Source organism: Aythya ferina (genome assembly GCF_964211825.1).
Source record: "Aythya ferina genome assembly, chromosome: 3".
Taxonomy (NCBI): Eukaryota; Metazoa; Chordata; class Aves; order Anseriformes; family Anatidae; genus Aythya; species Aythya ferina.
The window spans coordinates 118,927,601-118,949,561 of NC_140298.1; the positions used below are offsets into that span (position 1 = coordinate 118,927,601).

General features: G+C 58.3%; 2 protein-coding genes and 1 long non-coding RNA gene across 6 annotated transcripts in view; 1 reads left to right on the forward strand and 2 right to left on the reverse strand.

Annotated features, from left to right (window-relative positions):
- Positions 1 to 5,747, reverse strand: part of SCARA5 (scavenger receptor class A member 5) — a 20,134-nt gene extending 14,387 nt beyond the window's left edge. Inside the window, exons 1-3 of one of the 3 annotated variants that reach the window (XR_014691256.1) lie at positions 5,609 to 5,745; positions 4,553 to 4,675; positions 1,428 to 1,556 (exon numbers count right to left, since the gene is read on the reverse strand). Coding sequence is in view for 2 of the 3 variants with exons in the window: in XM_084513998.1 (XP_084370124.1) it covers positions 1,428 to 1,556; positions 4,553 to 4,664 (241 nt within the window). In the remaining variant the exon portion in view is untranslated. Of the gene's footprint in view, positions 1 to 1,427; positions 1,557 to 2,826; positions 4,050 to 4,552; positions 4,676 to 5,608 lie in introns of those variants that run through there. The other 2 variants (XM_084513998.1, XM_084513997.1) reach the window with 2 other exon arrangements.
- Positions 4,526 to 20,594, forward strand: LOC311434110. Of its 2 annotated transcripts, XR_014691259.1 has the most exons (3): positions 18,073 to 18,178; positions 18,652 to 18,812; positions 19,313 to 20,594. It is a non-coding gene; the product is annotated as an uncharacterized lncRNA (long non-coding RNA). The 2 variants fall into 2 exon arrangements; XR_014691258.1 differs by lacking the exons at positions 18,073 to 18,178; positions 18,652 to 18,812 and adding an exon at positions 4,526 to 4,643.
- On the reverse strand, positions 6,873 to 21,448 carry LOC311434100 (nuclear GTPase SLIP-GC-like). Its single transcript, XM_084513987.1, has 19 exons — positions 21,348 to 21,448; positions 19,600 to 19,708; positions 18,549 to 18,641; positions 18,032 to 18,137; positions 17,359 to 17,581; positions 16,841 to 17,050; positions 16,048 to 16,278; positions 15,629 to 15,804; positions 14,910 to 14,928; positions 14,632 to 14,718; positions 12,964 to 13,069; positions 12,728 to 12,861; positions 12,007 to 12,171; positions 10,997 to 11,154; positions 10,152 to 10,284; positions 9,589 to 9,697; positions 8,830 to 8,966; positions 7,774 to 7,864; positions 6,873 to 7,544 (listed from the first exon to the last, which is right to left on the reverse strand). Exons 1-19 carry the CDS (start codon positions 21,420 to 21,422, stop codon positions 7,495 to 7,497), a joined length of 2,412 nt encoding a protein of 803 aa, XP_084370113.1. The 5' UTR covers positions 21,423 to 21,448; the 3' UTR covers positions 6,873 to 7,494.
- Between the last annotated feature and the right edge of the window lie 513 nt (positions 21,449 to 21,961).

The window sequence follows — 21,961 nt, forward strand, 5'->3', positions numbered from 1 at the left end:
CCAAATTTTTTGGCTCTCCAGCCCGCGGGGTCGCAGGGCTGGGTCCTGCCGCTCTCCTGCCATCGGATCCGGGATTTTGGCACCCCCAGAAGGGGTCGGACCCCCCCCTCCCCTGGGGTTCAGCCGCATTTTGCCTCTCCGAGGCTCCCATCCCCAGCCAGGAGGGCGAGGCGATTTGACCGGGGGTCTTGCTGAAGCCTGACAGCTGAAATCCTGGCTCCGGGAGGGAGGCTTTGAGGATGCCCACGGCTCCAGCTCTCCCTGCTGTCGTCGGGGGCCCTAATCTCGTTCCTGTTATTGCTGGAGCTGCTCTCAGGCAAGCAGCTGTAGCTCAGCCCAGGACATGCGCGCCCGCCCCGAGCCCTTTGCACAATTCATGGCATCCCCAGCGCGGGGCTCCTCGCTCCAACAACAACATGAAAACAATGTCATGCAAGAAATCGGTGGGAAAGGCTTCCAAATTCCAGCGAAACCTCCCTCTGTCCCTTCCCCAGCCCACGGAAAGCTAAAATCTGCCCTGCGCAACAGGCACGGGCTGGCGGCGGGGAGTGAGACAAGGAACCCGTCCCGCTCCCTGCTGCGGGGGACCCGCCAAAAAAAATCACCCTCAGACCTAAAAGGGGCTCATGGAGGGGGGGCAGAAATTGGATCGGCTCTGCCCAGCCCTGGGGAGCACTCGGGGGCTGGAGCAGGGAGGTGCCGGGGGGGTCCAACTTCAGAAGCGACGGGCCCATGCCTTGGAGCATCCTTGGGTTCATCGGGGCACCCATGGGAGCCTCCCCACCCCGCAGGACCCACACGGGGGGGTTACGGCTGCTCCGTGGGGGGCTGCCAGGGGTGCGGGCATCCTCCCAAAAACGGCGAGGGGGGGGGGGGGGACAAGCCAGCAGTGAAGCCAAGCACAGGGGATGCGTGCGCGGGGCTGGGAGCAATTAGAGGCACTCGTGGGCAGCCTTCCCGTCCCTGCCCTCGGGGCTCTGCCCCCGCGCGCAGCAAATCCAAGGAGGGGAGGCTGGAGGGATGTTTTGTGCAGGGATAATGCCCTGCCTGCGTCCGAGAGAGCCTGGGGGTCCCCAAAAGGGGATTAGGGGGGGCGTTTGTGCACTGCTGGGACCCCAGCATCGAAGGCAGCACCAAAGCTCCTCCTGGCACGCTGAGCAGCGTGAGCTTGTGTCACCGTGCTCCCAGGGAGCCAGAGCAGCCCCAGGGGCAGCAGCAGGCTGCCAAGCAGAGCAGGGGGCACCTCTGTGGGTGCCACAACCCCGCAGCAGGCGCAAAACCCCCCGGACGCCACCGCAGCGGCGGCAGGAGCGTGGCCACGGCACCCCGGAGAGATTCGGGCTGGCAGGTTTTAGCCTTCCCCAAGCCAGCCTGGAGAGATGCCCCCCAAACAAAACCCCATCGGGGGCCCCGTGCCCGGCCCTTACCTGCGAGGATGAAGACTCCGACGAGGATGAGGAAGACGAGGAGGTAGAGCCCCAGCACGGCGTACTTCAGCGCCGCCAGCGAGCCCAGCCGCCCGCAGCGCCCGGCCGCCCTCATCCTGCGCCCGGCACCTGGGGACACAACGCGGCGTCAGCGGGGGGGGCTCAGCTCCCACCCACAGCCACCTCCGAGGGATTTCGGCAGCCTCGTGGCTGCAGGGAGGGGGGCAGCACGTCTGTGGGTGTCTGCTTTCAAGCATAGATGGGGTGCGGAGAGCCTGGCGGGGACCCCGGGGGGAAAACACCGGCACGGAGGGCAGGGAGAAGGGAAAAAAACGAAGGAAAGGACAAGGGAAGCAGGTGAAAGGCTCTCTCAGGGTGAAGCCAGCACCAGGGAAAAGCCCTCTGCTTCGGGGTTTTGTCCAAGCCTGTGTTTTGGGAGAGTTTGGGCAATGCTGGGGGGCAGAGCCCGGATGGGCGTCACAGCCCCAAATCCGCGAGGGACTGCAGAGGTCCTGCCATGGAGGGGAGCTGGGAAAGAGCCAGGTAAATCCCAAAGTTTTGGGATGCAACACAGCCCAGCGCTGCAGATGGACCCGGTGCCTCCATCCCCAGCCCCAGGGCTGCAGCACTGCTCTGGATGGATGCCTTGGAGCCATTTGGTGAGCCCAGGGGCACTGCCCAAACGAGGGGGTGATGGGGTGGTGGCAACCCGGCCATCCCCCAGCTTCTGCCGAGGGGGAGCCAAGCAAAATGCACTTCTCCAAGAGGGGTTTCCAAGAGCGGCCGGGAACCAGCAGCTTCCCACGGGCTGTAGGGTGCTGCTGGGTCTGCCCCTCACCACATCCCAGACGTCCCCGGGGACGCCGACAGAAGGATGAGGAGCAGAGCCCCAAATCTCCCAGCCCCTCGGTGTTCGGGTGCCGCAGTCCCATCGCTCTCTGCCCTTTAAGCCCCAGGCACAGCCCTGGACCACCCAGCTCCAGAGCTGGAGTTAAGCCAAAAAGGTGAGGCAGATGAGGCACAACAGCCCCAAATCCAGCCCCCTGGGGAGGGGACCCCCTCCTGTGGCCATGAGCGACGCACCCAGAGACATCCCCAAAGCCCACCCCAAGGACCTACGGGGTGCTGGAGGGACAAGGGGCTGGGCTGTCCCCTTCTCCATCACCTCACAGCCCTCGGGCAGAGCCCTGAAGGGTTACGCTGGGTGTAGAGCTCAACCCGGGGCCGTTTTGGGGCCGAGGGAGGCTCGCCCATGCTCCAAAATGATAAACCCCTTGAGCTCACGCTGGCTGACCCCTGGATCCCAAGAGAAGCCGGGTCCGAGGGTGCCTGGAGCAGCAGAAGGTGCAGGGCAGGGCCCCCCCATCCTTCCCCGTCCCCGTCCCCGTCCCCAACCCACCCATGTGCAACTCGTTACCCGCACGCGGTTCCCATTTGCTGCTCGGGGCCTGCTGTCACCGGCCAAACAGCTGGAGCCGAGGCTTTCATAATGAGGAAAGCTGCAATATTTTTCTGACATTAACACTTAGATCAGGTCCTGGGGGACTCCGGGAGGAGCTGGCCCTGTGCCCCGAACCACCCACTCCTCCCTGCCTGCGCTCGGCCGAGCCCGGCTTTCACAACAGCGCTCTCCGAGCGGCCCAGGGGTGTGCTCCGGCCCGTAACCAAGGGGAAAAGCAAAATATTTCTCCCCTGCCCACCCCCAGGGGAGCCAGGCTGCGGTTTGCCCGGCCGCGGAAAGAGGTGGGGGCCGGGAGCAGGCAGGGCTCGCCCCCAGCCCTGGGGTGGGAGCAGAAGGTGCTGGGTTTGCGCCCAGGGTGCAGCATCCATCCTCGTTAAGGCATTGCCCTGAAATCCATCCTCGTGGGCTCAGGGCTGGCCTTGCCCCTTGCTTGGGCATCCCAAACCGCGAGATTTGGGAGCCTCGTGGGGTGACAGCGAGTCTGGGGGCGTCAAATCTCAGCTTTCACTGGCACTGGAAAATCCGCCCCGCGGCCCCGCAGCCGTCCCCAGCCCCAGTAAGGCCACAGCGCCGCTTGCACTGAGCACCACGAGCCACCTGCACCACGCTAGCATCCAAAAACCAATTTGGCAGGGGCTGGGAACCTCCCAGAGCCTGGCTGCAGCCCGTCCCGGGCTCCCCATCACCCCCCCGGGGATGCCCCAAGCGCCGCGCTCCAGTGCCTGAGCCTGGCAAGGCGAGACCCCCATCCCCACGTAGCTGTGCCTGGGGGGCACGGCGCTGCTGGGAGCCCCCCAAGAACGAGGCTGGTTTGGCTGGCAGCCCCCAGGTGGTTTCTGAGCGAAGCTGCCAGCCGAGGGGACCTCTCCCAGCTCCGCTTCAGCCCGTCCCGGCTGCGGAGGCCTCGTGAAAAAATCCTGGAGGGAAGCTCCGTGGAAACGCCGTGGTTTGTTTCCCTGCTCCGTCTCCTTCAGGGGGTTGTTCCAGGGGACAAAATCTCCTGGCAGGGACCAAACCAGGATGGAGAGCAACACGGACACCACTTGACGGGCCACGAGGAGAGGAAAAGAGCTCAGCAAGGCCGCGGTGGAGGCAGAGGTCCCGTGAGAAACGCAGGTCCCACCGCGCCCCGGTGCTACCGACCCCACCGTGGGGCATCTCTGGACAAGAGCACACACACGAGAGCAAGTTTGGAGGAAAAAAAAAGTCAATGTTCAGCAAGGAAAGCTGCTTTCCTGGAGTGGAGGAACAGAGTGAGACCCTGCGCACCCCAAGAGGTGCCCTGGCTGTGCCCATCGGGCAGAGGGGTGGATAGGGCAGGCGAGGAGGCACAGGGACCCGTCCTTCCCTGGGCATTTCCCCCACACAAGCTCTGGCAGATGAGAGGTTTCCTGCTCTGCACCACGCATCCAGCAGGGACACAACGCCCTGACACCAAATTGCCCACCAGCAGCCCCCTCCGGGCGCAGGGATTCCTCCTCGGCTCTGCTTCCCTGGCACCCACAGATCCTAAGCCGGGCCAGATGCTTTTATCCACGCAGGGACAAATTGCTGAGCTGCTCCCCGGGTGAGCCAAGCCCCCGTGTGCCCCCCCCGGGAGCTCTCTGGGTTCGTGCCACCGGGATGAAGAAGGGAGCAGAGGGAGCGGGGCGCCTGGACTCACCGTCCTCGCAGAGGTTCAGTTTGGAGAGGTTCCTTCCCTCGAAGGGCTCCTCGAAGACGGAGCCGTTCTCCCTCTCGCCGAAGGTGTGCAGGTACATGGCCTTGTTCTCCATCCTCCTGTCCCCTGCGGGGCCGAGCGGGCGGGTGAGGAGCTTGGGGACCGTGCCACGTCCTGACCCCGCTCACCCAGCACGGCCCGGGATGGAGCAGGGGACCCCGACCCGCTGCTGGGGGACCCCAACCCGCTGCCGGGGGACCTCTCACGGGGGGCAGAGGTGGCCACATCTCAGCGCGAGGTTTCTTGCCAAACCCAGGATGGGTTTGGGAGCACCCCGAGTAAAAGCCAGACCCCGCAGTGACCCCATGGAGAAGCCACGGGCTAGCTCAGCAGCAGCTGGCAGCCTGAAATGCCCACCACCAACGCAGACCCCCCGCTTGGGGGGGCCGAGGAGGGGCACCCACCACCCACGAGGGGCACCCACCACCCACGAGGGGCACCCAGGACCCCCCTGTGCTCCCCCACGGGGCTTGGGGTGCCCCCACACCACCTCTAGCAGCACGCAGCACCCCAACCCTGCTTTGGGGTCAGCAGACGAGCTCGGCACCTACCACGGGGGGGTCCTTACGGCACCTGCCTTTTGGGGGGGCAGCCCCTCACGCCCCCATCCCCGCACTGCTCTGCTGGGGAAGGAATTAAAGCCCCCCACCAGCCCTGCCAGGCTGGGCCAGCCGTGCGCCCCCAGCCCCACTCCCCGCGCCCCCACATCGCTGCCACGCTCTGCGGGACCCCCCCTCTCCAAGTGGGGAGCAGCCGGGGGGGGCTCCGGCATCACCCTCCCGACCCCAAGCATAACCCGGGGAGGGGGGGGGGAGCAGCGAGCACGGAGGCGACCCCCGGGGGTCTCGGAGGGATGCTCGGGGGACGCACCGGAGGCTTGGGGGAGGCAGCGACCCCCGCGCAGCCCCCCGGGGCGCACAGCAGCAGGCAGGGGGGGTCCATCCCCGCACGCCCCCCCCTCCCCCAAGCCCATCCCCACCGCTTCTCCCCGAGACTCACCGGGGGTCGAGCCCCGCAGCTCCCCCCCCCCTCCGCAGCCCCTCTCAAGCCCGGCGCTGCGCGGCGGTGTCGGGGACGGGCGAGGACCCCCCAGCCCCAGGCGGGGCGGCCCCGAGCTCCCCCCGGCAGCCCCCCATGGGCAGCGGCTGCGGGAGGCGGCGGAGCTGGAGCCTGAAGCTGCGGGGCCGGGAGCTTTTTGTAGGAGGGGGGCGGGAGGGGAGAGGGGGGGCGCCGGGCTCCGCACGCCCCCGCGGGGTCGTCCCCGCCCCGGGGAGGGAGGAGAGGGATGGGAGGGGGCGCCCGGGACGGGCTTTCGGGAGGGGGGGGTGGGGAAGGCAGGGTTTGGGGGGGCTGGGGGTAAGCAGGGGGGTGCACGGCTGGGGGCTGCGCAGCTGCTCCGGGTTGTGGCACTGCTGTGACACTGTCCTGGGCTATGGCACTGCGCTATGGCACTGTGCTATGGCACTGTCCTGGGCTATGGCACTGTGCTGTGGCACTGTCCTGGGTTGTGGAACTGCTCCAGGCTGTGGCACTGTGCTAAGGCACTGTCCTGGGCTGTGGCACTGTGCTGTGGGACTGTCTTGGGCTGTGTCAGTGTGCTGTGACACTGTCCCAGGTTGTGGCACCGTGCTACAGCTCTGCCTTGAGCTGTGGAACTGCTCCAGGCCATGGCACTGTGCTATGGCACTATCCTCTGCTGTGGCACTGCCCTGGGCCACTGCCAAGTGCTTTGGCACTGCTGTGCGTTATGGCACTACCACATTTTATGGCACTATCACATTTTATGGCACAGACACATTTTATGGCACTGCCATGCGTTATGGCACTGCGCTATGGCCCTGCCAAGTGTTACAGCAGCACCCCATGCGATGGCACTGCCACATTTTATGGCACAGCCACGTTTTATGGCACTGCCATGCATTATGGCACTGCCATGCGTTATGGCACTGCACCATGGCCCGGCCACGCACCCTCCAGCCCTGCCACGCGCTGTGTGCTGTGCCACTGTGCCCTGCCTCGGGGCACGGAGCTGCAGGGTCCCCACTTTGTGATCCCTTTGCAGCCACCCCACCAAGCACCCCACCAGGACTGGTGTGGGCCCACTGCCATCGCTCCCCGGGGGATGCAAGGTGGGGACAAAACTGCAGCTGCAGCAGAGAAAGGCAGTTTCGGGAGAGTGTTTTTGAGGTTTCTCCTCAACCTCAAGCACCCAGCCGAGCAGCCCGGATACTTCTTTTGCATTTGGAAAAAGTATCGGCCACACTTATCCCCAAAAGGTTTGTATTTTATTAGATTTCATGTAAATTGTTTCCAGCAGATTTGCGCTTTTGTGGCTTTTGCTGCTTACCTGCCACACTCCCAATTTCTCTGGGGATGGTTCCGGCTTTAATTCAGACATGGGTGTCTTACCCTGCTGGCTTACACTTGAGAACTGATATGCATAGTAGAAAGGGATTTACTTTTATGAAAAGATTATAAAAACCACACATAAACTATATACTTTTTGTACCAGTGCAATCAAACTAATCATCTGTTGTCCTGTTTCCTTGAACACGTTCAAGAAAGCAACCGAGGTCTCATGGTTGCACCTCCAGGGCTCGCTGGAAAAGGCCGGCAAGGGGAAAAGCCCCTGCAGGAGGGATGTGACACGGGACCCCCAAGGGACCCACTCCATTCTGGGTCCTCATGAGCCTGTGTTCAAGCTGCTCAGTCTAACCCCTGGCATCTTTAAAATTTCTACCTCAAGCTGGCCACCATAGCAAAGCAATGAACTGAATGAGTAAAAGCAAAAAAAAAAAAAAAATATAAAAGCAAAACGATAAAAAAGAAATGCTCAAAATGTAAAGAAAGCCTCTTCGCGCCGGCCTTTTTGGTCAGCCAGGCTGTCACAAGTTTTTCAGCATATCCAGGATTTCTTGGTATTCTTCCTGCAGATCTGCAAGGAGAAAAGCAAAATGAGGCAGACTTCATTGGCCTTTTTGTTTTTTTTACAGAATGGGAATAAAATGATAATATGATTAAGTACAAATGAATGCAAACATGCAAGTAAGCTCGGGACCTGCAGACCCCAGCTGTTTGAGGACACACAGCTCCCCAAATCTGCCCCCAAGCCCTCTCCCACCCACCCACCACACACGCCCCGGAGAGGAGAGCTCAGCCCGTACCCGGCAGCACGCTGACCGGTGTGTCACACTGGCTGAAGATGACGCTGAGCATGCCGAGGATATCCTTGCTGAGCTTCGTGCTCATCTGCTCCTGCAATCAGAGAGGGCGACAGCATCACTCTGATGTCGTTTGCGGAGAGAAGCTGCGCTGGAGGCCTCCTTACACAAAGTCTGCTGCAGCACTGCGCTCTGAAGCCCTCGAGCTCCGGGGGTGCACTGGGATCTGCTGGGATGGCCAAGGCTGTGACGCCAGTGATGGCAGCTTTGGCACTGGCATTCCCAAAAGTCTTGCTGGGGAAGCAAGAACCTGACCTGCGATACCCGAAGCAGCTGAGGAGTCGGTGAGGGGAGCCCGCACCCCCCTAGGTGCCTCTGCTCAACCAGCGTGCCAGATCTTTGGCCAGCAGAAAGGAAATTCCCTCAGATAACTGTGATGAATCATGCTGTGCGTGACCGCGGTTCGAATCCGTCGGGTTTCAACCCACGTGAATGAGTCTGAGTGGCCTGGGATGAGGTAGAGGAGAGTTCACAGGAAGTCAGAAATCTGGAGACGCAGGGACCGAGGTAGGAAATCCCCACCTAAAAAACTCAATTTTTTGTTTACTAAGAGGCCAATTCTCTTTCTGGAGACAACCAGGGAAATGAAGCCAAACCAAACTCCAGTTTGATGGTTTTTGTTTGTTTTGTTTTGTTTTGTTTCTTTCTCGGGACAGAAAGAGACTTGAAGTGCTATGCTGAGCCACTGCAAAGGTCAGGCTGGAGCAAGTCCAGGCAGCTGAGGTTGATAAAGATTTTCTCACCAGAATTTCTGACAGCTCTCACATTGGTAACGTTGCAGAACAACCTGCATCTCGCCTCAAACCGTCACAACATCCCGCAGGATCCATAAAATCCCCCGGAGCATCACAAGCGCTCTGCAGCGACCACCGGTCTGCGTGGAGGGCGGCAGCGCCTCGTCCAGCCTTTAGCTGCCTGTCACAGTTTCTGCTCACCCAGCCTTGGATCTCCAACAACAGTTTTTGCAGTTCCAGCAGCAATTTTTGCAGTGTGACTCACCGTCAGCTCCTGGAACTGGCTCATCATCCTCTCCTTCGCTTTCTCGAACATCGCCTGCCGTACCTCCACCTCGATGCTCTGTGCCAGCATGCTTTTTATCTGCTTGTACGTGTCCTTCCCTCTTATCTTCTCAGCCTCTGTTGGGCAGAGGTGGGAAACATCAGACTGCTGTCAGGAGCCCGCAGCAGGCGTGGGCAGACGAGCTGGGGTGGTCTTTGGGTGCAAAGCTCACGTTGAGGCCGTGCTGCCCGCGAACCTGCTGCTGGCAGACTTCTACCTCCCAGTCCTCTTCCCAGGCGACTTTTGCCATCCTAAAGAATTCCTTTAGCCAACAGCAAAACCTTCAGACTGCCTCCTTCCACAGCCCTCCAGGCCTTGCCCAGACCCAGGTGGAGTTCCCCTCCAGTACCCTCTGGCAAGGTCTCCCCTCCCCAGCGCCAGGTGCTGCTATCTCCTTCCCAGGGAGGAACAGCCTTCGTTTGATCCACAAGAAGTGTGGTGGGTCCCATCACGGCAGGCAGCAATGGCATCAAAATTACAAGGAATTTATGCAGGAGGGTTTGGAACTCCAACGTTTTCTTCCCTGGTTAAGAAGACTGTGACCTGCTGGACTCGAAGGCACAAATTTACTCAGCCTCCTGTCCTCGCAGAGGACAAAGCCTTCTGCGGACTCCACACACAAGCTGGGAGAATGTGCCCCAGGGCCAGGCATCGAACTCACAGCGTCAGCTACACAATTAGCTGGAAAAGCAGCCTTACCTTGGTAACACGGCGTTAAGGTGCTTTGGATGGACAGCTCAAGGGACTCATAGATGGCCTTCTTTTTCAGAAGAATTTCTCTTTCGAGAGCTCTCATGATGATGTCGGTCTGCAGGAATCAGGGCAGAGCATTTCCCAGCACCTCCAACCCCCCGTTCACCAGCAGAACAAAGAAATGCTCCGAGGTGGGGAGCAGGTGGAGCACACCAGGGCTCGCCCCAACCCTTACACGGACCAGATCCGTTGCGTCTGGTCACCTGGAGTTCTCTTTTACGAGCTTCTAGCAGAGCATCCACTGAACCATCTAATGATACCCCAAGGACGAAGTGCGAGCTGCCTGTGGCTCAGCACTAAAAACAATCCTGCTGCCCCCGACGCTGAATAGCAGCTACTGGTCATCAGGGGTTGCACCAGACCCCCAGCCAAAGCTGCTGACACGACGCACGTCGGACTTTTCCTCGAGTTGTACCCCCCGAGCTCCTGCCAAGGGGCTGGCGCCCACTCCCAGGGCTGTGCCAGCTACACAGGGATATCTCATTGGGTTTTCCCTGCTTCACACTCACCTCTTGTAAGAGGAATTGGAGCTTGGACTCATTCATATTCGTGTCCCTCGCAAACACCATGAATTCGCCTTTTACCGCCGTGCTGAACTCATTGATGGCAGCCTGCAGACTGGTCCTCGTGAGCATCTGTTTTCTGTGTGGGTGAGACCCCAAAACTGTTAGACCCACGGGCTTCCCCCGCCTCACTTATTCTCTGCACGTTGCCAGCCAAGGTGAGCTTCTCTCATCAGAAGACACAAGGCTTCCAACTCCAGCGCAGGGATGTCCTCGCTACCTGGGCTATCTGGCTGGCTCCCTCTTCTCTGGGGACTGGGAAATAGCAAGGTATTCATTTTCTTTTTTATTATGCCTGAACCCATGTGAAACACGGGGCAGAAAGGGATGGAGCTGCAAATGCCACTTAATTTCTATATTGAACTGTTAATGTGGTACATCAGTACCACATGGGGCTGTGGGGAATCACAGAATATCCCCACTTGGAAGGGACCTACAAGGGTCATCGAGTCCCACTCCTGGCTCCACACAGGTCTGCCCAAGATCAGTAGGAGATCAGTCGCGATTGGGAGAGAGATGTGGAAGTGCTGAGACAGGTTAGTCAATTAGAAGCTTTGCCTAAGTAAATGAACTGCAGTTGGGCATGTTTAGTTTGCCTCCGTGAGTAGTCGATGTAATGCTAGCTTAGCTTTTTGAGGGAGAAAGAGATAAAGACCCGAGTGCTTCCCAGACGAGGTTGCCTGCAGATGGCAGAGAACTCTTTTGTAGGAGTTTGTAGTTGTGTAGGAGAACTCTTTTCTTGGAGTTTCCAAGAAAATGTGGCTTGGTTCCTGCTTGCCCACCGCTCTCACCTGAATATGTTTGCAAACATCATTTCAATTGCTGCGTAGATGGGCTCAGCCAGGCTTCTGTTGATGTTTATGCGGTGGAAGACGCGGGACACGTACACCCCGTTCCTCCTGCACACAGCTTTCAGGGTCATGTGGAAGCCTTTGGACTTCTCGCCTATCTGCAGGAGGAAGAACGCAGCAAGTGTGAGCAGAGCCACCAGCAGCAGCGCTGCTCCCAGGACCAAGTCCTTCACGTGTCATTTCAGAGCTGCTTCAACTACCGGTAGCAAATGTCACAGTGAGAGAAAAGCGGGAATTCAACGATGTCCTCTTTTAGCCTTTGGTGCCTCCTGCAACGTGCCTGTGTTCACTCAGGGTGGATAGCTCTAAAGACGGCAAAGCTGGGTTGGGGTCTAAGCCTGGAAGACGCTCATTTCAACTGTTTAGAAACACACGATCACTTGGTGTCCCCCCTCTATCAAGGAAAAAAGGTCTCTGCAGGATGAGCGTGCAGCTGTAGGGGCATAACGTGCTTCCTGGGACCTGGTCCTGGAATTGTAATAGTCTGACTCTGTCCAGGAGTCCTGCTGAGGAACCAGCCCTAGAAGGACTTGCTGCTTGGCAGGAGGACCCGGTGGGCTCTGGGGAGCTGGCCCATGGCATGGCCGGCTCACCACTGTCCCTACACAGTGCACTTCCCAAGACTTGGCCAGTCCTGATGGCACGGAGCAACGTGGGCAGGCGTTTCTCCACCTGCGTTAGGCACAGCATCTCCTTAACACAACACGTCTGTGGTGGTTTTTGTTTGTTTGTTTGTTTGCTTGTTTTTTTCCCTAGAATCAAGCTCTCCTTTCTAAGCTAAAGTAACACTGAGCAGCAGCAAGAACTTACCCTGTCTCTTACCCACAGACCTCAAAGCACCTGTCAGTGATTAATGAGTGAAACTCAGCTGATGTTGATGGCTATTGCAAGACAGAAAATGCAATAATCCTACCCAGCCTCAGAGCGTGGAGCAGACCTGCGCCACTCACCGCAAAGATATTTTCAATTTTCTTCTTGTATGAATTTTGGGCAGACTGCACCCCATTGATAAGAAGCGAATCCATCTGGTCAAAAATGCTCTGAGCCGTCTTCTTCAGCTCCTGGATCTTCGTTGACACAAACGCGTTGAGCCTGTCCTGATGCAGGGTTGGACCCTGGAAAAGTGAGACGGCACAAACCTTGACAAAGCTGCTGAGTGCAAGGCCAGCACACTCCAGAACTGTCCTCCCTGGAGCATCCTGAGCAGCTCAAATTTAAGCCAAGACCGCAGAGGGGGAAGCTAGAGCCTGCCTCTCACTGGCACTACATGAGAGGGCCAAGAAGATGAGGAAGATGAGGTGATAGCAGGTAATGGGGCTACAGGGCTGGCAAAGCTTGCTCAGCCTCTGCAGCTTTCTTGCTTTTTCATCCTCTCCAAAAAGTGCCAAGTGGCTAGTCAGAAAATGGGTTTGGATGCAGGCCTTGGCCTTGGTGCAGCTTCACAGCTGGGTGAACCAGGCAAAAAAGGCCATCCATGCTCCAGGGATGCTCCTCTCCTCCTGGCACTGCTGAATTCCTCCATGCAGGCAGCAAAGACCTGTTTAGGTCACTTCAGGATAGCAAGAGCAGCTCTGCATTTGTTTCCTGAGAAGGATGAGGCTGGCTACCCGGCCCCACAGCCCCAGAAGGAACGGGATGGTGGCAGCGTGCAGGGGCTGCAGCCACACGTACCGGGTTCAGCTGCACGGTGTGGAAAACGTCCACCAGGGAGAAGATGACAAGGATCTCCCGCATGCGCTCTTGCAGGTGATTTCTCTTCACGTTCAGGCAGAGCTTCCTGATTTGGTCCCTTAGCATGGAGATTTCTGAAAGAGAATACGAAGGCGACCTTCATTGCTTTCCCACCACGAATGGGAATCAGTGCACAGGCAGCAGGGCTTGCAGCAAGCACGCGGCCAACCCTTCACCTGTCTCCTCGTTCGTGAGGACCGTGGGGTTCCAGTACTCCTTGGCACTGACGGTGAACACCAGGTCCGCCTTCTGCACCACCTCTGTGTCGCTGGGCAGTCTCGTCTGAAACACACGAGCGTGCAACGTGAGCGTGCAAGAGCTGCCTGAAGCAGCGCAGGGCCCTGTGCCTTCAGCTCCACGTCCAACCTCTCCTCGAACACCCCCAGGGACGGTGACTCCACCACCTCCCTGGGCAACCCGTCCCAAGGCCTGACTGCTCTTTCTGAGCAGAAATGTCTCCTCATTTCCCACCTGAACCTCCCCTGGGGCAACTCGAGGCCATTCCCTCTGCTCCTATCACTAGTGATAGTCTGGAGCAGAGGAGGCTCAGGGCAGAGCTCATTGCTCTTTGCTGCTACCTGAAAGGAAGGTGTGGGGAGCTGGGGGTCGGCCTCTTCTCCAGACCAAACACCCCCAGTTCCCTCAGCTGCCCCTCACAGTCCTTGTGCTCCAGGCCCTTCCCCAGCTTCGTAGCCCTGCTCCAGGGCCTCGATGTCCTTCTGGTAGTGAGGGGCCCAAAGCTGAACCCAGCACTCGAGGTTTGGCCTCACCAGAGCAGAGCTCAGGGGGATGATCACCGCCCTGTTCCTGCTGGCTGCACTGCTCCTGACACAACCAGGATGCCCTTGGCCTTCTTGGCCCCCTGGGCACACTGCTGGCTCGTGTTCAAGTGAGCATCGACCAACACCCCCAGATCCTTTTCCTCCGCGCAGCTTTCCAGCCACTCTGCCCCAATCCTAGCACTGCATGGGGTGGTTGTGGCCAAAGTGTAGGACCAGGCACATAACCATGTGGAACCTCATCCCCTTGGCCTCTGCCCATCGATCCATCCTGTCCAGGTCCCTCTGCAGGGCCTTCCGACCCTCCAGCAGATTGACACTTCCCCCCAGCTTGGTGTCATCTGCAGTCTTAGTGAGGATGCATTCAATTCCCTCGTCCAAATCATCAATAAAGACATTAAAGAGGATGGGCCCCAACACCAACCCCTGGGGAACACCACTCATGACCAGCCGCCAGCTGGATTTCACTCCGTTCAGCGCCGCTCTCTGGGCCTGGCCATCCAGCCTCTTTTTATCCCAGCACAGAGAGTGTCCAAGCCATGGGCTGCCACCTTCTCCAGGAGAACACTGTGGGAGACTGTGTCAAAGGCCTTGCTGAGCGATGTTTTAAAGGCTGTTGTGCTGTCACGGGCCAGCCTTCTCCTGCAGACAAACCCTGATGCAGGAGCCCATGGAATTGCCTCACACCTCGCTGTATTTGTACTGGTGCAACCAAGAGCAAGGGTGCTGGTGCCAGCCACATCCACGGATAGATTGGGCAGGGAGGAGGTGACACGCAGCCCACACCTGCATTTAAAGCTGGTCAGTGACAGAAGGGCTTATAACAACATGTAGAAGATCACTGGTGCAGCTGCCACAGGCCAGCACCTCTCTTCCAGGTGCCCACTAATTTGATAAACCTCGTCACAAGATATTACCTAGATGGGAAAGTTAGATGTTGCCATTTATTTTTTTCATGGCAAATGGAAAGAAAAGGAAGCAAATATATTTTGTGGGAAAAGGCACGTGCATAAGCATTAGCACTGTAACATGCATTTGTTACCAAAATAACAAGGTATACCATACCTGCATCCTGAGCCTTATTGCTCTGGCCTTTCTTGTTTTCAGGTCTTTTTTTGTCTCCAAAATGGCATCGTGCGTGCTTAGATCCTTCTGGATGGCAAATGATAGAGAGTGTTATGAGAATATTCCCAAAACCACCAAGCTTCACCTGCACGGAGGCAAAGCTGCTAGCAAGCCTGCAGGATGCTGGTGGAGTCTATGCACTGGCCCCACCAGTCAGAATATGCAATCAGAAAAGGAATTTGGTTTTTGGCCACTGAAAGCAGCCAGCAGGTACTTACCGGTGCACTGGGATGGTCACTGGGAAATGAAAGAAGGAAAAAAAAAAGACTTTGAGTAGATATGGCAAAGCTGAACCCTAAAGCTTGTCCCTCAGCGAGGGCATGCAGCTGGCAGCAAAATGACAGCCCATACTGACAGCAACATCACCGGGTTTCCTGGCTTACAGCAGACCCAGGGACACGTCAGTGCCTAAGAGCTCTAATCCTTTAATTTGGGCTGTTACAGAACAGGGCAGTACCTTCAGACTCCTCTGAATTACAGATGTGCTGGGATCCACAACAGCCTATGGCAGGCAGTAAAAAAGGGCAAATCCCCAAGTCCTTTGGGCTGGGGGACATCAGCACAGATGCCAAAGGAAGCGGATGACCTGCCTCGATCAGAAAGACAGCAATAAAGGCACAGGGGATGGGGCAGCGCCGAGCGTGGAGCTGAGGCAGAAGAGCAAAGGGGCAAAGTCAGCCTGGGAAAGGCAGGCGTGGTGATGGGGTTGTGCTGTAAAGAGGGCTGGGTGCTAAGGCTCTTGAATGCATAGGAAAAACAACGAAAGTATCAGTGGGAATGATTTGTTACGTGGAATGCCATTTTCCATATGCAGGGTGGGTAGGGCACGCTATGAGTGAGACCTGGCAGTGCCATGGGTGAACGGCATCCAGCCTGCTCTGATGGAGGCACGAAGGCTTCCCTGCAACCCTGACGAAAGGACGGAGCTGTTCTTTACCTCATGTACTCCTCCCGGCTAATCTTATCCATCTTGGTGACCACAAAGGTGATATCGCTGCACTTGCCAATCATGCAAGCTGTAATCGCCTCTTTCAGCATGTTTTCATGTGCTTTGGCCCCATAAACGCGTTCAACATCAGCGATGACCCAAATGGATGTGCACTGCAGGATGCTCTGGGGGGAAAGAGAGGAGAGGAGAAGAGTCAGGTGGGGCACAGGAGCACCGAGGACACCGAACCAGGAGCTGAGGCCTGAAGGCGCTGCATCAGTGCCCGTGCACTGGCACACAGATGGTGGTGGCAGCCCCTACCTGCTCGGTTGTGGCTTCTTTCCCTTGCCACCAGCCCCTGCTCTTTTTGCAGCCTCCCTCATGAAAAGCCCATTCCCCCCCCTGCACTGGTCCCACCTGCCAGTCACCTCTTTCCACATTTCATCCCTCTTCTTGTTGGAATCGCCCGTCCCCGGGATGTCCACGAAGATGACACCTTCAGGCACGAAGTCGGACGCGGGAAGAGTCACTTGCACGTACTTGATGAGGGGCCAGAGCCGCGTCTGCTGGTTGTGGAGGGCGGCACCCCCCTCCCCAGGCCCCTCGTTGCCCTCCAGGTTGCGGATGTACGGGTCCAGTTCCCGGGAGAGAACCTCTGCCTGGAACACCAGAAGCAAATTAACGCTCACCCTCCAATTAATGGTCTCCAATTCTGCCGGGGGAGGTTCAGATTAGGATACGAGGCAGAATTTCTTCACAGAGAGTGTGGTGGAGTCCGTGTCCCTGGAGGTCTTTAAGAGGTGCATGGACGCGGCACTAAGGGACAGGGCTCGGTGATGGCACTCGGTAGCTCAGGTGGATGGTTGGACTTGGTGACCTTGAAGGTCTCTTCCGACCTGGGTGAGTCCATGACTCTCTACAGAAACAAAGCCTCCAAGCAGCCTGAAAAGAGCAAACCGCCAACCAAAACAGCGCAAGAAGCTGCGCAAGGGGCACACCAGCAACGAAGTGTCGTGTGTGCACGGAGAAGTACCGTGGCCCCAGCAGATGGCACAGCCGCAAGTGCTGCCTGGCAGAGAAGCTGCGAGTAGATGTGTGCAAGCAACCACTTTCCTCTGCGAGCAACGGCCCCAGCACCGGGACAAAGCTCTGGGTGCTTCCCAGGAGGTTTGTGCAGCGGGAAGAGGGATGGGCAGCCCTGGAGAGCTGCCACGTTCTCACCTCTGCCGTTTTCAGATCAATAATTCTGGAGTGGGGAATAGTGATGGCAGGCTTGGCTTTCACCAGGTCATCGTAAGTCCTGTTCTCTGCTCCTTCCCCGTAGACAGCCTGCAGCGCTCGAACGGCGTGATCTCTGTCGCAGTCATTCTCATCAGCCTCCCTGTCCGTCTCCAGGAACGCGAGCAGGCTCCTCACCTCGTCCATCCACTCCTGCCACGGTGGAGAGAGGAGCACGTTGCTCAGCAGCTCGCTGGGGCAGGAGCAGCTGCAGCTGTGGTGAGCAGTGGGAAGCAGCAGCACAAGGGCTCCCAACCACAAGAGCGGCCAGAGACCTTCACTCCGGGAAGGAGCAGAGAGCAGAAAGCTGCTGTTTTCCCCGGTCTTCCCTTGGGTTTCCCCAGACGGCCCATAAGACGGGCTGCAGGAGCCTCCTGCAGACCCACACGATCCACAGGCTGCCCCGAGAAGGGGCAGGAGCTGCTCCTTGGCTGCCTTCCACAGCAGGGCCCCAGCCGTACCTCGTTGGAGAGGAGAAAAATCCTGGCTCTGTACTCTCTGCTGCTGCAGGTGCTGATCTGAACCTGGCAGGAGGTGCAGGCGCGTGTCCCTGACACCGGGAGGAAGAAGCGCTTGTGGAGGATGGTGTTGAGCAGGGTGCTCTTCCCCGCGCCGCTGCTCCCGAAGAGCCCGATGTAGATGGGCTCGAAGGTGAGCTTGGAGCTGAGGGTCGTGATGCGGTCCCTGGGAGAACAGAGGTAGGAACAAGGCGGATTCCACCGCAGCAGGTTCAAATCTCAGGGGAGTTTTCGCCTTGCCAGGTGCGATATCTCCACCCAGAGGGCTTGTTCCCAAAGCACAGACCGTGCTCTCCACCGTCCCTCATTTGCCTGCCCCAAGCCCTGGTGAGCCCGTGCCGAAGTGGGAGCAGCTCAGGAGCCTCCCTGACCCCTCCATGGACTGCCAGCACAGCAAAAAAAAAAAAAAGGATGAATCCTCCTTACAGCAGGAAGCTGTCGCGGCAAAACCTGCTTCCACCCTCTAGCTTTGGTGGCAATTCCCAGTTTGAATTTTCTGCCTAGGAGCTGGTGCCCACCAAAGCCCCGGAGCACGGCGGAGCCTGGGGGGACGGCCGGGGGCACGTTGCCCAGGGGAAAGCGAGGCTGGCGGGGGTCTCTCTGGCCGCACACTCACCGGAGATAAGCCAGGTACTCGGGCATGTCCTTCAGCTGAAAGAGGTGGGATATCTTCTCACACGAGGCGGTCAGGATTTTTCTGACCCTCTCCTCCATCTTCTCGTCTGGAAGGGAGAGGCGTCGCACGGTCAGGCTGTAGGAGGAGGTAGGTCTCCAAAGGAAGCAGCCCCAGCAGCCCACGGTGAGCCTCAGGAGGAGGCTGGCACCCCTGGGAGCCGGGATGATTTACAAAATTCCCGTTATTTCTACCAAACGCAGTTCGAGGGGGAAGGTGCCCAGTGCCAAGCAACGAGAACGAGTTGCTGCTGGCAGAGGGGAGCATTTTGGGGTGCTCTGGCTCCTCGGGCAGCACCGAGATTGCTCCTGGGGAGTCTGGGGAGTGGATCCTCCGTGGCAATGCTCAGAGCAGCTGCAGCCTGCTTGTGCCTCTCCTTCCACCACAGGTCCCTCTGCAGACCTCACTGCATTTTAGGCATGGCTCTGGTGCCACCAGGCAGGTGGCTTCCCCTACTCACATTTCCTGAGCGTCTCCCTTTCCTCCTGCTGGAAAGCATCCCGCATTCGCGGTCGCCTCTGGGGGACCTCAGCTGCATCGTTGTTCTCTGCACCTTTTCACAGGGAAAGGACATCAGCATTATTAGCACCACAGCCTCCCCAGGTGTCAAAGCCTCGGAGCAAACAGCCTCACCTATTCCTGACACCGAGAGGAATCAGCCCTCGCAGCCTAAATTCGGGGTGCTGTGGCGCGTGAGGGTGAAGGTCGGATCACCCAGCTGCAGGTTTGGCCACCTGATCATTACCCGAACAAACCCAGACCCTAAAATCTGGGCGGTGACCACCCACCCTGCCGCAGACATCCCTGCCAGGGCAAGCAGCTGCCAAAACTCTGTGGCCCGGGGTCACCAATGCTGCTGGCCAGAGGAGATCTTCACACGTGGTGTCTGCGCGTGGGAACCCAAATCCTTCCCCTCTGGCATCTTTTCCTAACCGGCTTTCTCCGCACAGCCCCAGTAGGGATGTGAATCTCTGCCCCCAGCAGCGACAGGCAGGTAGGAGGCTTTACACCTTGCGCTACCCAGAAAAGCTGCAGAACTGGCCCTACGTTTGTAAAAATCAGTGAAAACAGTAAAAATCGGTGCGGTTTTTGTGCAGGAACGGTGTCGGGAGCCTTGAGGGCATTTTCCCTTCCTGCTTACAGCTGGGGGACTCGTCTTTGTGTCTATTGTTTGTTTCTGACTCCTGCTGTTTGTTTTTTTAGTTTATTTTTTTTTTCTTCTAGTATCAAGCTTCAGGTTTTGCAAGAAGCACTGCCACACAGCCAGCTCCCCAAAATGAACTACGTTCGGGTGAAGACGCCTTTGCACAGCCCTGCTCCCCTGTGCTGAGCAGGGAACGCACTTCAAAGAGAAACTGCGGCCTCCTGGGTCCTGGCATCTAGCTAAAGACGGAAATCTTTACCCTCAGCAAGTGAAAGCAAGCCGGGTCGGTGTGAGCTGCTGGGGGTGGGGAGGGAAGGGCAGCAGAAGCCTGCAGGAGCGGAGGGGAAGGCCAGGGACAGCGGCTCACCGCGACGTGTTGCCATGTCAATCTCGGCCAAACTCTTCCTCAGTGCCCCGGCGTTCCTGCTTTCCACGAGCAAGCTGACCTGGCTACGACCGCTTCTGTACTCCAAGGGCTACTTGGGGAAGTAAAAAGGAAACAATTTTGAAGTTTGCCGCCTGCTTCGTGCCACCCACGCCCCGGCACGACCGGGGTAGTGGCTGGTGCTGGCATGTGCCGCTTCTTGATGCGCACTGCCCTGCCAAAACGGCTCGGGGCTGGCCCAGCACCTGCTCACACCCTGCACGAGAGCCTTGCAGCACTGCCACCACCCCGAAAGACGCTCCCCAGGTGCCTCCTTGCCATCGGACCGCAGAAAGTAAAAAACGGCTGGATTAAAGCTGCCCGGGGCTGCTGTCTGGCCAGACCTGCTCCAAACCCTCCTGCCCCGTGCCGGTCCTGGGCACAGCATCCTGCTGCGAGCAATCAAAGCAGTGCCCAGCCGGGGCACTGATCGATTTGCTTGTACAGAGGTCGCCCTGGGTTTCGACGAAGAAACCCCACGCGCTCGTCTGCGGCGTTGGGGCAGGTTAATCATCAACCCGCCGATGTGCGACCCGCAGCAGGCAGCCAGCTGTCCCAGCAAGGTCATTTATCACATCCTCCCCTCACCGCCAGTGCCCCACCAACCCGCAGCCCCTGCTTCGCCCCCAGCGTTCGCCTCCGTGATTATTGCGACCCCAATCAGGCTAATTGAGACCAACTCCAGCTGGCACCGCGCACGGCCAGCACCCAGGGGCGGACACGGCCAGCACCCACTGCAGGCAGCTTTTCTCACCTGTGCTCCGGGAAAACTTCCGAAATCTGGCTGTGTTTGGGCAGGGAGGAAGCTGCCACGGGCTCGTCTACAGAGCTATCGGAAAGCTAACGTTTCTCCCAGAAAAAAATAAAATAAAATAAAATAAAATAAATAAAATAAATCACAAGCCAGAGCTTGATGCTTTGGCTTCCTCCCGCCGCTGTGTAAAAATGGTGAAATGAAAGCTGCTGCACGTGTCCTGCCCCTACCATGCTCTTCCTCTTTGGCCCCCCGCCAGCTTCCTCATGCCCCTGGCTCCTCTCTGCGTGGGTCACATCTCCGTGACCGTCCCCCTGCTCACACCCTTGTACCCTGGAGTGGTTTTTTTTGCTCCTTTTCCTGGAGCCGGGTGGCTCACCTGGCCTGTCCCAGCCTGCAAGCAGCCCCGGGGCTCCTCGGCTGGCAGATGACAGAGCCCGGTGTCACGGTGCAGCAGTGCCCGTGGCCTCATCCTGCCGCCTCCAGGCCTTAAAGCTAGAAGCAGAAAGCCCCCAGGCAAGGGCTTTCCACAAAGGCTTTTGCACAGATTTTTCCTGTCTTTGCTTTTGCATCCAGATCTCTCCATCTCCTGTGAGCTTTTCCTAGGCTCCTGCGCCATAAAAACGCTGTCCTCACTGCTAAATGCTCCCCAAAAGCTTTGCTAACACCGTGAACAAAATCTTTCTGTTGGTGCGGAACTGCCTGGGCTCCATTTTGTGGCCATCACCCTTCGTCCTGCCCCCACACCACATGCTAACCAGCCCCGTTTTTACGGGCAGCCGGCCCTTTTCTACCCTTTTTTGCCCATCCTGGCTTTGTTCCTCCTGCAGAGCTCGGCAGTTTCTGCACCTTCCCTTTCTGGGCGCCCTGGTTCACGCACGACCCCACTGCAAGGCGCAGCCTTCCTGCAAGCAGTGCCTGGGGTTTGATGGCTCACCGACTGCTGTGACTCAGGGAGTTTTTTCTTCTCGCCTTCGCCTGTCTTTTGCCACGTCTGTGGTGTGTGTAGCATGTGTCATGGTTAACAGGGGCTGAGGAAGGAAATCGTCTGATATGACGAGGAGTGATGGCTTTAAGCTCAGAGAGGGAAGGTTCAGGTGAGGCATTAGGAGGAAATCCTTCCTGTTTCAGGCTGCCCCAGCCCTGGGGGTGCCCAAGGCCGGGCTGGATGGGGCTGGGGGCAGCCTGGGCTGGGGGCAGGGGTCCCTGCCATGGCACAGGTGGCACTGGAGGGGCTTCAAGGTCCCTGCCAGCCCAAGCTATTCTACAATCTGATGATTCTATGACTCACATGGGAAGGGTTTCTTTTATTTCTGGTTGGAGAGATATAAGCCTCGTTGGTAAAATCGGGCTTCGTTTGGGGTGTAGGCACACCGGGTGACGGAGTGAAACACACACACATATCTCCACGTGCACGAAGGGGCCCAGAGGCACAGCAGCCAGTGAAACCTCAAGAACCTCATCACAGACACAGGCACCGTGGTCCTGCTTCTCCCAGGAGAGCATCACTTCCATGGTCCGGGCTGCCAGCACCACGGGGAGTCAGAGCTG